This window comes from Nomascus leucogenys, chromosome 17 (genome assembly GCF_006542625.1).
Source record: "Nomascus leucogenys isolate Asia chromosome 17, Asia_NLE_v1, whole genome shotgun sequence".
Classification (NCBI taxonomy): Eukaryota; Metazoa; Chordata; class Mammalia; order Primates; family Hylobatidae; genus Nomascus; species Nomascus leucogenys.
In genome coordinates, this window is record NC_044397.1 from 88982447 (window position 1) to 88997844 (window position 15398).

Below are 15398 nucleotides of genomic sequence, written 5' to 3' on the forward strand. Positions count from 1 at the left end.
ATGCCCCAGTGCTTCAGAATGTGACCTTATTTGGAACTAGGGTCCTTGGAGAGGGAATTCTTTAAGATGAGGCCATACCGGTGTAGGGTGGACCCTTCAATTCCTCATTCTTGGTGTCTTTATAAGAAGAGGAGACACACAGGGAAGACAATTCTATGGTGACAGAAGCAGAGACGGGGGTGATGCAGCCACAAGCCCAGGAAGGCCCTGTGCTATCAGAAGCTGGAAGAAGCCAGGAAAGATCACCCCCTAGAGCCTTGTCGGGAGTGAGGCCACGCCCATGCCTTGATTTCGGATTTTCAGCCTGGTGAATCTGGGAGACAATACGTTTCTCTCTCTCTCTTTTTTTTTTTGAGATGGAGTCTTGCTCTGTTGCCCAGTCTGGAGTACAGTGGCACCATCTCGGCTCACTGCAGCCTCCGCCTCCCGGATTCCAGCGATTCTCCTGCCTCAGTCTCCCGGGTAACTGGGATTACAGGCGTATGCCACCATGCCCAGCTAATTTTTGTATTTTCAGTAGAGATGGGGTTTCACAATGTTGGCCAGGCTGGTCTTGAATCCTGACCTCAGGTGATCCGCCTGCCTTGGCCCCCCAAAGTGCTAGGATTGTAGGTGTGAGCCACCGTGCCTGGCCACGTTTCTCTTGTTTTAAACCACCCAGTTTGTGGTACCTTGTCATGGCAGCCACAGGAAACAAATGCACTGGGGACCCCGGGGAGGTATTCAGGGAGCTGCTGGCTCCACGGCAGTCCAGGCAGAGAGTTGAGTCTAAATCTGGCTTGGGGTTTATGAGACAGTGGGAGGTAGAGAGCCACAGGCAGTGGGGTATGGAGCTCCACAGATGTGGGTAGCTGGAAGCTGGATGCAGCAAGTCAGAGGGCAAGACTCCTGGGATGAGGGTGGGTCAGGGAAGGCTTTCTAGGGCCACATTTTCTTTCTTGTCTTGCCTCTTTTTTCTTTTCTTTTCTTATCTTTTCTCGTTTCTTTTCTTAACAGAGTTTTGCTCTTGTCGCCCAGGCTGGAGAGCAATGGTGTGATCTCGGCTCACAGCAACCTCTGACTCCCTGGTTCAAGCGATTCTCCTGTCTCAGCCTCCCGAGTACCTGGGACTACAGGGGCACACCACCACACCCGGCTAATTTTTGTGTTTTTAGTAGAGATGGGGTTTCACCCATGTTGGCCAGGCTGGTCTCAAACTCCTGACCTCAGATGATCTGCCTGCCTTGTCCTCCCAAAGTGCTAGCTAGGATTACAGGCGTGAGCCACTGTGCCTGGCCAAGGGCCACATTTTCAAAACTGTGAGTTGTGAGCTTTTTTTTTTTTTGAGGCAGAGACTTGCTCTTTGGCCCAGACTGGAGTGCACTGGTACAATCATGACTCAAACTTCCAGGCTCACCCTCCCACCTCAGCCTCCAGAGTAGCTGGAACTATAGGCACACACCACCATGCCCGGCTGTTTTAAAATTTTTTGTAGAGACAAGATCTCACTGTGTTGCCCAGGCTCGTCTCAAATTCCTGGGCTCGAGCAATCCTCTGGGAGGCTGAGGCCTCCCAGAGTGTTGGGATTACAGGCGTAAGCCACTGAGTCCAGCCCAAACTGTGAATCTTGACCCATTAGTGAGTCCAGGAAAATACTTAGGGAGTTGCAAGTAGAGATATTTAGGAGAAAGAATGGACAGGACTTGGAGCCTGATGGGTTGTGAGGGGTGAGGGACAAAGCCTAGATCTCTGGCCCTGGAGACAGGGTACATTACATGGTAGGGGCGCCCAAGATGGGGACTTGAGGGGTAGCAGGCATGGGGGTAAGATGCTGAAGTGGTTTGGGATGTGGTGGGTATGAAAGGCCTGGGGAGGTTTGGGGAATGAAGAAGAGGGTCCAGGAACCCATCAGGTACATGGAAGAGCGCTGGAGGCAGAGGTGGAGTGGAAGCTAAATTTTTGTTTTGTTTTGTGTTGTTTTAATGCTAAAAGAAATGGGTGCAACAAGCATATTAAGTGCTGCCCTAGGGCTGGGCCTGGTTGCTCATGCCTGTAATCCCAGCACTTTGGGAGGCTGAGGTAGGAGGATTGCTTGAGGCCAGGAGTTCAGGCTGCAGCGAGCTATTATCTTGCCACTGCACTCCAGCCTGGACGACAAAGCGAGACTCTGTCTTTTCTTTTCTTTTCTTTTTTTTAATTCAAAAGATAGAGACGAGGTCCTGCTACATCACCCAGGCTGGTTTTGAACTCCTGGGCTCAAGTGATCCTGCTGCCTCAGCCTCCCAAAATGCTGGGATTACAGGTGCGAGCCACTGCACTGGCTGATACCCTGTCTTAAAAAAAAAAAAAGTGGCCAGGCATGGTGGCTCATGCCTGTAATCCCAGCACTTTGGGAGGCTGAGGTGGGTGGATGATGAGGTCAGGAGTTCAAGACCAGCCTGGCCAACATGGTGAACCCCTGTCTCTACTGAAAATATACAATTAGCCGGGTGTGGTGGTGCACGCCTATAATCCCAGCTACCTGGGAGGTGGAGGCAGGAGAATCGCTTGAACCAGAGCGGAGGTTGCAGTGAGCTGAGATGGTGCCACTGCACTCTAGCCGGGCAACAAGAGCGAAACTCCGTCTCAAAAAAAAGAAAAAAAAGTGCTGCTGTAGGCACCTGGGATACAGCAGTGAATAAAATACTGAACTCCACTCTCAGAGCTTCCTTTCTAGCTGGGGATGGGGGATGGACAGGAAGTAGCTCACTTTATCAATCAGGGATCACACAGAGGAACAGAGCCAGTAGAGGGTATGTATGAAGTGATCTGTTGCAAGGAATTGGCTTACAGGATTGTAGGGCTGGCTAAACAACTTCAAAATCCATACACAGGGCACCATCAGAAAGTGCAGGCTGGAGCTTTGGGCATGAACTGAAGCCACTGTCTACAGGCAGAATTTCCTCAGGGAAGCTTCGGCTCTGCTCTGAAAACCTTTTGACTGATTGCAGCAGGTCCACTTAGATTATTATTATTATTTATAGAGACGGAGTCTTGCTCTGTCACCCAGGTTGGAGTGCAGTGGCACGATTTTGGCTCACTGCCAACCTCCGCTGCCCCAGTTCAAGCAATTCTCCTGCCTCAGCCTCCTGAGTAGCTGGGACTACAGGCACCCACCACCACGCCCAGCTAATTTTTTTGTATTTTTAGTAGAGACAGGGTTTCACCATGTTGGCCGGGCTGGTCTCGAACTCCTGACCTCAGGTGATCCGCCTGCCTCGGCCTCCCAAAGTGTTGGGATTACAGGCGTGAGCCACTGCACTGGCCTATTATTATTATTACTTGAGACAGAGTCTCACTCTGTCACCCAGGCCGGAGTGCAGTGGTGCGAACTTGGCTCACTGCAACCTCCGCCTCCCAGGTTCAAGCGACTCTCCTGCCTCAGTCTTCCAAGTCCACCTGGGGCTACAGGTGCCTGCTACCATGTCTGGCTGACTTTTGTATTTTTAGTAGAGACAGGGTTTCACTATGTTGGCCAGTCTGGTCTTGAACTCCTGACTTCAGGGGATCCACCTGCCTTGGCCTCCCAAAGTGCTGGGATTACAGGTATGAGCCACCGCCCCCTCAGATTATCTAGGATAAATTTCCTTCCTTAAGGTAAACTAATTATAGTCTTTAATCACATCTATGAGATATCTTCACAGCAGCAGCTGGATTCATATTTGACTGAATGGGGACAGTGGTCTAGACAAGCTGACACGTGAAACTGACCATTACGACCAGAGACATAATAAACAACTCGGCCACGTGGCATGTTAGACGGTGGTAAGTGCTAAGGAGGAAAGAAAAGTAGAGATGGGTTGGAGGGATCAGGAATATGTGGGTGGGAAGGCCTCGGGGAGAAGGTGGCCTTTGAGCAAAGGCTTGCAGGAAGTGGCAGAGTAGGTCATGTGGGTATCTGGGCCAAGAGCTGTCCAAGGAGCCAGAAGGGTGAGTGCAAAGGCCCCGAGGCCAGAATGTTCCAGAAGTGTTTGGGGAACAGCTTAGAGGCCAAAGTGGCTGGAGAAGACCGAGCAAACGGGAGAGGGTGGGAAAAGAGCCAGACTTGGGTGAGAGGCAGATTGTGTGGGGCCTTGTGGACTGAGATGAGGATTTTGGCTTTTAGTCGGAGTGAGACAGTGACCACAGGAGGGCTCTGAGCAGAGGAGGGAGGTGAGCTGGCTTGTGTTTTAATGGGATCATTTTGCTGGGTTTTGAAAATATACTCTTGGCTGGGCACAGTGGCTCACGCCTGTAATCCCAACACTGTGGGAGGCCGAGGCAGGTGGATCACTTGAGGTCAGGAGTTTGAGACCAGCCTGGTCAACATGGCAAAACCCCGTCTGTACTAAAAATACAAAAATTAGCCAGGCGTGATAGCGGGCACCTGGAATCCCAGCTACTCGGGAGCCTGAGGCAGGAGACTTGCTTGAATCTGGGAGATGGAGGTTGCAGTGGGCCAAGATCAAGCTACTGCATTCCAGCCTGGGCGACTGAGCGAGACTCCATCTCAAAAAAAAAAAAAAAAAAAAGAGAGAAATAAAATAAAATATACTTTATTCTGAGACAGTCTCCCTCTGCTGTTGCTCAGGATGGAGTGCAGTGGCACCTTCTCGGCTCACTGCAACCTGTGCCTCCCAGGCTCAAAGATTCTTGTGCCTCAGCCTCCCAGGTAGCTGGGATTACAGGTGTGCACCACCATGCCCGGCTACTTTTTGATTTTTAGCAGAGATGGGGTTTCGCCATGTTGACCAGGCTGGTCTTGAACTCCTGGCCTCAAGTGATCCACCTGCCTCAGCCCCCCAAAGTGCTGGGATTACAGGAATGAGCCACTATGTCCAGCCTGAAAATATACCCTTAGGGGTTGAGAGTAGAAGCAGGAAGATCATTGAGGAGGTGACTGCAGTACTCTGGGTGAGAGGTGGTGGGGCACTGGAGGATAGTGCGCTGGAGAACAGATGATCAGATTTGGGATGGATGTTGAAGCTACAGCCAAGAGGATTTCCTAATGAATGTGAGACTTCTGTTTCGGACTGGATAAAAGGGAGGGAAGGAACAAGGGTGGGAAGGAAGGAACGTGGGGAGGGAGAAAGGAGAAAGGAAGGAGGGCAGAGGAAGAAGGCAAAAACGACAGATGGAGAGACACTTAAGAGAGAATCTGGATCAGGCACAGTGGCTCATGCATGTAATCCCAGCACTTTGTGAGGCCTAGGAGGGAGGATTGCTTGAGGCCAGGAGTTCGAGGCTGCTGTGAGCTATGACCACTCCACTGCATTCCAGCCTGGGTGACAGAGCAAGACTTTTTGTGGGAGGGCAGAGAGAAGGAGAAACTGAATGATAAACCTAAAAGTGATCTCTCAACATTCTTAGTGCAAATTAAAAATAAAGACTTTTGTTAATAGTGCGATCTTGGCCGGGTGCAGTGGCTCACTTCTGTAATTCCAGCATTTTGGGAGGCCTAGGCGGGTAGATCATTTGAGGTCAGGAGTTTGAGACCAGCCTGGGCAACATGGTGAAACCCCATGTCTACTAAAAATACAAAAATTACCCGGGCGTGGTGGCACATGCCTGTAGTCCCAGTTACTTGGTAAGCTGGGCAGGCAAGATAATTGCTTGAACTCGGGACGTGAATGTTGCAGTGAGCTGAAATCATGCCACTGCACTCCAGCCTGGGTGACAGAGAGAGACTCTGTCTCAAAAAAAAAAAAAAAAAAATCGTGCAATCTTTTCCCTTCCTTTGTATAAAATTCTCTAGAATGGGTCAGATACTGGTTAGCATTGGAAATCGGCTCTAATCTATGGTCACCGCTCACCAGAACCCCTGGAACCCCACGTGTGAACAAATCCAGTTTCAGAGACCAACACAGTGGTGGGCACTCTTGGCCACTGTGGGAGTGTGAGGTGCAGAGACAAAGCCTTGGCCTTATATACTTCAGGGCACAATGGGGACTCTGTAAGGCTCTAGGTCTATCCTTAGTGAATCTAATCTTCCTTCCCTGGTTCTTTGTGGGTGTAGAACTATTCCCCTACAATCTCTCCTAAGCCCAAAGTGGTGCTGGAGGGAAGAGGCCGTTCTGAAGCATTTGCTTCTCTGCATGGAGTCTTGCTGCTGTCTTCTCTGATTTTCTCAGGGGTGGGTGAGGTGGTGTCTGATGCACACGGGCGCCATGCACAAGTCTCCAGTGACCCCTGCATGCCTACTCTGCCCCTGTGTATCTCCTCTGAGCCCAGGAGGCTGCCCTGTGTGCTCTCCATCTGCCTGCCTGCCTGCCTGCCTGCCTGGTCTCTGGTTCATGGGAGGTAAGTGCAGGAATGGGGCAGATGCAGGAGAATGACCAGCTGTCCTGCATCTGGCCTCGACCTGTCCACATCTGCAGAGCTCTCTGTACCTCTTCCCGTAACTCTCTGCATGCAGCCTTCTCACGGGCTCCAGGCTGGACTTTGACACAGTACCTACTTCAGTCCAGACTCCCTGGATGCCTCCCCAGAGCCCCAGTGCATTCCTTTCCTGTGTCTGTCATGACAAGGTACTGCAAACTGAGTGGTTTAAAACAAGGGAAACGGGCCAGGCGTGGTGGCTTACGCCTGTAATCCCAACAGGCATGGGAGGATCACTTGAAGCCAAGTGTTCGAGACCAGCTTGGGCAACAAAGCAAGACTCCAGCATGCCTGACTATTGTTTTGTACTTTTTGTAGAAATGGGGTCTCACTATATTGCCCAGGCTAGTCTCAAATTCTTGATCTCAAGTGATTCTCCCACCTCTGCCTCTCCGAGCGTTGGGATTATAGGCGTGAGCCATTGCGCAGGGCAGGGACCACAATTTTCAACACCTCTCCAATGGGGTCTGGGAGTTCAAAGTTTAAGAACTACCAAAAAGCTGGTCCTGGAAGATCCCGGGGATTCACAGGGCCAGAGAAACCCATAGATATGACCTGAAAAGGGAATGGGGATCAAGGCGGAGGCACGGGAGGAATTTGGGAGCCAGTTCATAGGTGGCAGATGTATCAGGGGCCGGCTGGGAGGGGAACCCAAAGCCCCTTCCTGTCCTGCCTCTGGCTTCCCCATGTTGGGTCTGGCCAGTGCAGCTACCTGCTCCTTCCTGCAGCCGCTGAGGACAAAGCCAGATGAGAGGATGGAAACAGAGGCCAGACGCAGTGGCTCACATTGTAATCCCAGCACTTTGGGAGGCCAAGAAGGGCGGATCACCTGAGGTCAGGAGTTCGAGATCAGCCTGGCCAACATGGCGAAGCCTCATCTCCACTAAAAACATATATATATATTAGCTGGGTGTGAGGCACTCTGGAGCCTGAGGCAGGAGAATTGCTTGAACCCAGGAGGCAGAGGTTACAGTGAGCCGATATCCGGCTACGGCACTCCAGCCTGGGCGACAGAGCGAGACTCCATCACAAACAAACAAACAAAATAGTCCAGGTGCAGTGGCTCACGCCTGCAATCCCAGCACTTTGAGAGACCAAGGTGGGCGGATCACCTGAGGTCAGGAGTTCGAGTCCAGCCTGGCCAAAATGGTGAAACCCCATCTCTACTAATAATACAAAAAAAAAAAAAAATTAGCCGGGCATAGTGGTGGGTGCCTGTAATCCCAGCTACTTGGGAAGCTGAGGCAGGAGAATCGCTCGAACCCGGGAGGTTCAATGGTGCAGTGAGCCAAGTCTGCACCATTAGCACTCCAGCCTGGGCAACAAGAACTAAACTCCGTCTCAAAAAAGAAAAAACGAAAACCAAAAATAAAAATTACCCGGGAGTGGTGGTGTGCACCTGTATTCCTGGCTACTTGGTCACCCTGTCTCTACTAAAAATACAAAAATGGCCAGGCGTGGTGGTGCATGTCTATAATCCCAGCTACTCGGGAGGCTGAGAGGCAGAATTGCTTGAACCCGAGAGGCGGAGGTTGCAGTGAGCCGAGATCGTGCCATTGCACTCCAGCCTGGGCGACAGCAGCAAAAATCCGTCTCAAAAAAAAAAAAAAAAATTAGCCAGGCGGGGTGGGGCGCACCTGTAGTCCCAGCTATTCGAGAGGCTGCGGGAAGATAATCACTTGAACCCTGGCAGTGAGCCGAGATCGCACCACTGCACTCCAGCCTGGGCGACAGAGCAAGACCTTGTCTCACAAACAAACCAAAGACGGAAACAGACACAGCCATTTCAAAGATGACTGGAAAACCTTTTTATTCACCAGAGCTCAATACTCAGGGTCCCGGCCCTGTGCCAAAAACTGAACAACTTAAAATCTGACGGGGGCCCTTCTTTTCTTTGCCCCTAAAATAAAAGCTAGGCCATTGCCATTCCCATCCGGGTACTCAAACCCCTTTCTTATCGGTGGTTCCTCGACTTGAACGTTGGAGGGTGAAAAACACAGGAGGAAAAAAAAAAATGTCCTTTAGTCAACTATCACGATTTGGGGGATCGGATGGGAGGTGGTCGAGAGATATGCTTCTCGCTGGGGGAAAGGACCCATCGGTGATTTGGGGATGGGGGCAGGTGCCAAGTGCAATGGGCTGAACAAGGGGAAGAACAACCAGGCGGCATTGAAAGGTATCAGCTCACCCCACCGGCTCTCCATCCGCAGGTGAGCCTGTGAAGACACGGTGCCCTCCAGTGACACGGTGCTCTCCAGCGTCCCACTCCACTCCTGACGGATGGGTACGGAGCTCAGGGAAGGAATGAACGGGCGTGGTCCACGATGACACCGTGGTTCTGCAGGAGGCTGAAGGTGGAGAAGGCTGGTCTTAAGTCGACATCCCATCTTGAAGTTCTTGAGTGGGCACTTAGCCAGCCTTGTTCAGTGTCTCCTAAGGGCTGGCTTGGGACAGCACTGTGGAATCCTGGAGGTTCAAAAATCCAAGAACTCCACAAGGAACAGAGAGGTCGAAGGGGCAGGGCGCCTGTCATCAGCAGGCCCCACGAGGACAAAAGATCCATGAACTGGGGCCCAGAGGGCGCTACAGGGCCGTGTAGGAAGGGTTCCCGCGGCACCAAGGACCCTCGGACGCCCACAGGCCAGAGCTCCGAGGGCTGACAGGTTCAAGGGGGCGGGGCTGGCCTGGCTCCCAGCAGCCTCCACTGTTTCAGGATCCAGCCAGGGTGGAGTTCTGGGGGCCAGAAATTCCAAAGGGCTGGGTGACTGGAAGAGAGAGTTTAGGGACTTGGGTGGGATGGACCAGGAAAGTTAAGGGTGCTGGTGGTGGGCATCTCACGATCCTCAGCGCTTGACCCTGCGTCCGGCCGAGTTGCGCCCGCTGCGGCGGTACAGGGACTGCTGGCCACCGTTGAGCGGGCAGTACTTGAGTGTATGGGCCTGGTCACCGGTGGCCCCGCACACGGGACACACGTAGTGCCTCAGGATGGGACACACCACCACACCGTCCGGTGTCTTCAGCTGGTGTGAGGAGTAGACGTGGCGGGACTCCCCGTTGTGCTTGCAGAAGTTGCACAGGGTGCCCAGGCCCCCGTTGGCCCCTGGCCCTCCCAGCCCCTGATCCTGCCCCAGCGGGGACCCGGGACTTGGCTCCTCAATCTCTTGGGTTTCCAGCCTTTGCCGCCGACTTGCGATCAGCGCCCACACCACCTGGCTCAGGTTGAAATAGTCCTTCCACATGTCAAAGGGTGGCAGCTGCATGGCACCAAAGCAGGGGTGGTGGGCCACTGGAGAGGGGCTGGGGCTGGGGGCCCGTGGGCAAGGGCAAGAGCAGCAGGCGTTTCCCAGAGCAGAAGGGAGCTGCACCCCCTTTTATAATGCCCAGAGACTCTTCTAAGCAAAGGTGGAGCTTACGATTTAAAGGGCCCACTCCCTGCCCATAACCCCCATCTGACTTTAGTTCTTCACAGAGATGTGGAAGGAGGTCATTCCCCTGATCTCTGGTCCCAGCTCTGCTGCCAAGGTGCTCTGTGACCTCTGGAAAGACACTTCCTCTCTCTGTGCCTCAGTTTCCCTGTCTGTTCAAAGAAAGTCCATGTCTGCAAATATCCCTCACCCCTAGGCTGGAGGGGCTGTACCCTTCATAGACTTCAGAGTTGTTCCTAATCATCATAGCAGCCAGGCTGGGTGCAGTGCCTCACACCTGTAATCCTGGCACTTTGGGAGGCCGAGGAAGGAGGATCGCTTGAGTCCAGGACCTCTAGGCCAGAGTGGGCAAAATAGCGAGACCTTGTCTCTACAAAAAATAAAAAGACAAAAATAATAATAACATGGCCGGGCGCGGTGGCTCACGCTTGTAATCCCAGCACTTTGGGAGGCCGAGGCGGGCAGATCACGAGGTCAGGAGATCGAGACCACGGTGAAACCCCGTGTCTATTAAAAATACAAAAAATTAGCCGGGCGTGGTGGCAGGCGCCTGTAGTCCCAGCTACTCGGAGAGGCTGAGGCAGGAGAATGGCGTGAACCCGGGAGGCGGAGCTTGCAGTGAGCCGAGGTCGCGCCACTGCACTCCAGCCTGGGCAACAGAGTGAGACTCCGTCTCAAAAAAAATAATAATAATAATAATAACATGACCTAATTTATTTTATGTATTTATTTACTTGAGACGGAGTCTTGCTATATCGCCCAGGCTGGAGTGCAATGGCATGATCTCGGCTCACTGCAACCTCCGCCTCCTGGGTTCAAGTGATTCTCCTGCCTCAGCCTCCTGAGTAGCTGGGATTACAGGTGCCCACCACCAAGGCTGGCTGATTTTTTTTTTTGTATTTTTAGTAGAGACAGGGTTTCACCATATTGGCCAGGCTGGTCTCAAACTCCTGACCTCAGGTGACCCACCTGTCTCTGCCTCCCAAAGCGCTGGGATTACCGGTGTGAGCCACTGCGCCCGGCCTATTATTTTCATTTTACAGAGAAAGATAGGAAGCTTGGAGAGGTTAAGGAATGTATCCAAGGTCACACAACAAGGAAATGGCAGAGTCGGGTTTTATACTCATTCTGGGAACTGGGAATTGATGTTAAAAGTGGCAGAGGACCTTGGCACAGAACGATCTCACTTAGAATGTCCCCTCTTGGGCTGGGCATGCTGGCTCATGCCTGTAATCCTAATACTTTGGGAGGCTGAGGCTAGAGAATCACTTGAAGCCAGGAGTTTGAGACCAGCCTGGGTAACATAGTGAGACCCTGTCTCTACATATAATACAAAATCAGCTGGGCATGGTGGCATGTGCCTGTAATCCTAGCTAGTGAGGAGGCTGAGGCAGGAGGATCACTTGAGCCCAGGAGGTTTAGGCTTCAGTGAGCCATGATTGTGCCACTGCACTCCAGCCTGGGCTACAGAGTGGACCCTGTCTTTTTTTTTTTTGAGATGGAGTCTTGCTCTGTCACCCAGGCTGTAGTGCAGTGGCACAATCTTGGCTTACTGCAATCTCCACCTCCCAGGTTCAAGTGATTCTCCTGCCTCAGCCTCACAAGTAGTTGGGATTACAGGTGCACACCACCACACCTGGCTAATTTTTTGTATTAGTAGAGATGGGATTTTGACATGTTGGGCAAGCTGGTCTGGAACTCCTGACCTCAGGTGTGATCCACCTGCCTCGGCTTCCCAAAGTGCTGGGATTACAGGCATGAGCCATGCATCTGGCCAACCCTGTCTCTCTAAAAAAAAAAAAAAAAAAATAGCCATCTCTTGGCCCCATCCATTGTCTTAAATCCTTCCTGGCCTTTGGAACCAGCAAAAGCCTCATCTCCTGCCCACCGCACCTACAGGGTTTCTTCGTCCACCCACAGTCTCCATGGGCTACCTTGATATTCAACACATAGTTACTGAGGCTCCATATTGGGTGCTGGAAATTCAGCAGTGACCAAGGCTACCTTATGCCTGCTTCATGAACGAGTTCAGAAAAGCAACCAGTGAATGAGAAAACGCTAGACTGTAAAGACCTGCTGGCCTGTGAACCGGGTGTTCTAAGAGTGGTTGGCTCAGGAATGGGACTTGGAAGCTGAGACCACTAAGAAGAATCTTCCAGGAAGAGGAACACAAGATATGGAAACTGTGGCTGGGCGTGGTGGCTCATGCCTATAATCCCAGCACTTTGAGAGGCCGAGGTGGGTGGGTCACCTGAGGTCAGGAGTTCGAGACCAACCTGGCCAAGATGGTGAAACCCCCCCATCTCTACTAAAAATACAAAAATTAGCAGGCTGGGCACAGTGGCTCACACCTGTAATCCCTGCACTTTGGGAGGCTGAGGTGGGCGGATCACGAGGTCAGGAGGTTGAGACCAGCCTTGGCAACATGGCGAAACCCCGTCTTTACTAAAAATACAAAAATTAGCTGGCATGGTGGCGGGTGCCTGTGATCCCAGCTACTCAGGAGGCTGAGGCAGGAGAATCGCTTGAACCTGGGAGGCGGAGGTTGCAGTGAGCTGAGATCATGCCATTGCACTCCAGCCTGGGTGACAAGAGCAAGACTTCATCTGAAAAAAAAAAAAATAGTAATAAAAAATAAAACATAAAATAAAATTAGCTGGGCGTAGTGGTGGGTGCCTGTAGTCCCAGCTACTTGGGAGGCTGAGGAGGGAGAATTGCTTGAACCCGGAAGGCAGAGGTTGCAGTGAGTTGAGTTAGGGCCACTGCACTCCAGCCAGGGTGACAGAGTGAGACTCCATCTCAAAAAAAAAAAAAAAAAAAAAAAAGGCATCCTGAAATTTGGGAACAGCAAGGGGGCTGGAGTGGCTAGAATGGAGTGAAGGTCCCAGGATGAAGGCAGCATGGTTTGCAGAGGCTGGACACCCTCAGGGATGGCAGATATCTCAGCAGTTTGTACGACCAAGACCTGTTCTGGGCCCCACTTAACTTTCCAGTGTCCCACTGAACACCCGTCTAGGTAGAAAAACCCATTTATAATTATCGAAATTCAGAGCCTAGCTATGTTTTATATATAAGCACTAGGTGCTTTTTGCAATATTTTAAGATAACACTCATTTTTCCTGGAATGCAACCACTGTGTTCATTCTGATCTTCAAGCTCTTGGTTTTTCTGAGAACTTTGTTCAGTTATTCACCAATTCTAGAAGCCACAACACTCGAGGCAACGCTGCTTGTGGTATCTGTCTCCAAACAACATACCATTTGTTTGTATCCCATTCATGGTGAATCTACACAGAGAGGCTAGTGTCTGCCCCGCTCAGATGATTTTTGGAGTGTCCATGCCTGAGCATTTATACACTTAAATAGACATTATTTTATTATAAATTACTGTCTTTTTATTTTCCCTTTATATTTTGATTAGGACAAGACACGATATCCATTTTTGAAAATAAAATTTGTCCTGGGCACAGTGGCTCACGCTTGTAATCCCAGCACTTTGGGAGACCGAGGCAGGTGGGTCACTTGAGGTCAGGAGTTCCAGACCAGCCTGGCCAACATGGCGAAACCCCGTTTCTACTAAACATACAAAAATTAGCCGGGCGTGGTGGCACGCACCTGTAATCCCAGCTACTCAGGAGGCTGAGGCAGGAGAATTGCTTGAACTCAGGAGGTGGAGGTTGCAGTGAGCTGAGATAGCGCCACTGCACTCCAGCCTGGGCGACAGAGCAAGACTCCGTCTCAGGAAAAATAAATAATAAAATAAAATAAAATTTGTATGTTGGTGGGCTATATTACCTATGAGTTTAATTTTCAAGGTCCTAAAGGGGCATTGCAAAATGTTATCTATAATGTTCGGGGTCCTCTCTTGGCCCCATCCATTGTCCCAAATTCCCATTCTTGTAATCCCAGCACTTTGGGAGGCTGAGGCAGGAGGATCACTTGAGTCCAGGAGGTTGAGACCAGCCTGGGCAGCATAGTAAGACCTAGTCTCTATAAAAAGTACAAAAAAGTTAACTGGTGATACATGCCTGTAGTCTCAGCTACTCGGAAGGCTGAGGCAGGAGGATTTCTTGAATCCTCAGGAGGCTGAGACTTACAGTGAGCTGTGTTCGTGCCACTGCACTCCAGCCTGGGTGAGGGAGTGAGACCTCATCTCAAAAAAAAAAAAAAAAAAGATCATCTGTGAAATGAAGACACAATTGAGACAATAATCATAGGCACACTCATTACTGTGCATCTTTGGGCTGGCACCATGCTCAGGGCCCAACCTGTGTCATCTCTAAATCCTCCCGGATCCTGTCAAATAGAGTCTGTTAATGGTCCTGTTTTACAGATGAGCAAAGGGAGACTTAGAGGGGCTCAGGAGCTTGTCCAAAGTCATGTGGACAGTAAGTGTTAGTCTGGGCTGGGCGCGGTGGCTCACACCTGTAATCCCAGCACTTTGGGAGGCTCCGGCGGGCAGATCACTTGTGGTCAAGAGTTAGAGACCAGCCTGGCCAACATGGTGAAATCCGGTCTCTACTAAAAATACAAAAATTAGCCGGGTGTGGTGGTGGGTGCCTGTAATCCAAGCTACTTGGGAGGGTGAGGCAGGAGAATCGCTTGAACCCGGGAGGTGGAGGTTGCAGTGAGCCCAGATCGCACCACTGGACTCCAGCCTGGGTGACAGAGCAAGACTCTGCCTCAAAAAAAAATAAAAATAAAAATAAAAATAATGTTAAAAAAAAAAAAAAAGGTGTTTCTCTGCAGCTGAAACCCAACACTGTTTGACCCCGACCTCAGACATCCTCCCATCCGCTGTGAAGGAGCACACAAAGCCCCCTGTGAGCGAAGAGCCTGTCTAAGACCCCAAGGGAAAGCAGCAGACCCTGGAGGTCTTGCATGGTGTAGCAACAGATTGAGGTGGGAAGCCAGGAAGGATGGGGGTATTTGAGCCAGGTAGCTTTTCAGACACAGAGCAGATGAGACCTGTCAGCCATCGACGGACATACTCGAGAGCAGAAGAGACCGTGGTCGGCAGAATGGAGGAACAATGCTCCTGGGGAGGCACCATGACGGGCATGGGGGTCTCTCTGCTGAGTGCTTTCTGCAAAGTCACAGCCTTGACTTTCCTCGTGGGAGGTGTGAGTTCCCTGTGTGTGCAGGGCCTGGACCCAGTAACCCAGTGACAGTGGTTACAGCTGTGGCATCTGCGGGATGTCTGAGAATGATGTAAGGAGAGGCCGTTCCCAGGCTGCATGACTCCCCTTGACAATTGCACCTATTGTTCGGAGAACCCCAGATACCGCTGGCTTGGGAGTGGTTTTTTTTCCCCCCTTATTATTTTCTCACTAATTGTTTTCTTCTAGGATTCTGTTATTTGGGCCATGGCTGCTTTCCATCCCCCAACTCCGGTTTTATTGGATGAGTTGATTGAAAGATACCCCTTATCCTTCTTCAGACAAGCTCTTTCCCTGGTGTGGTTGCTGCTGTGAGTTAACGGAACGGGAGATGATACTGACTAGAAATTCATCAGCCCCGGTGTTTACTACGTCCTAACCTCCGCCCCCACCCCAAGGCCACGACCACTGTCTGCTAACCTGACGCCAAGGTGCCCTGT

General features: G+C 51.3%; 1 protein-coding gene across 1 annotated transcript; it reads right to left on the reverse strand.

Moving 5' to 3' along the window:
- Window positions 1-8159: 8159 nt before the first annotated feature.
- On the reverse strand, window positions 8160-10098 carry NANOS2 (nanos C2HC-type zinc finger 2). Its single transcript, XM_030796563.1, has one exon. It carries the CDS (start codon window positions 9633-9635, stop codon window positions 9219-9221), a length of 417 nt encoding a protein of 138 aa, XP_030652423.1. The 5' UTR covers window positions 9636-10098; the 3' UTR covers window positions 8160-9218.
- Window positions 10099-15398: the final 5300 nt, after the last annotated feature.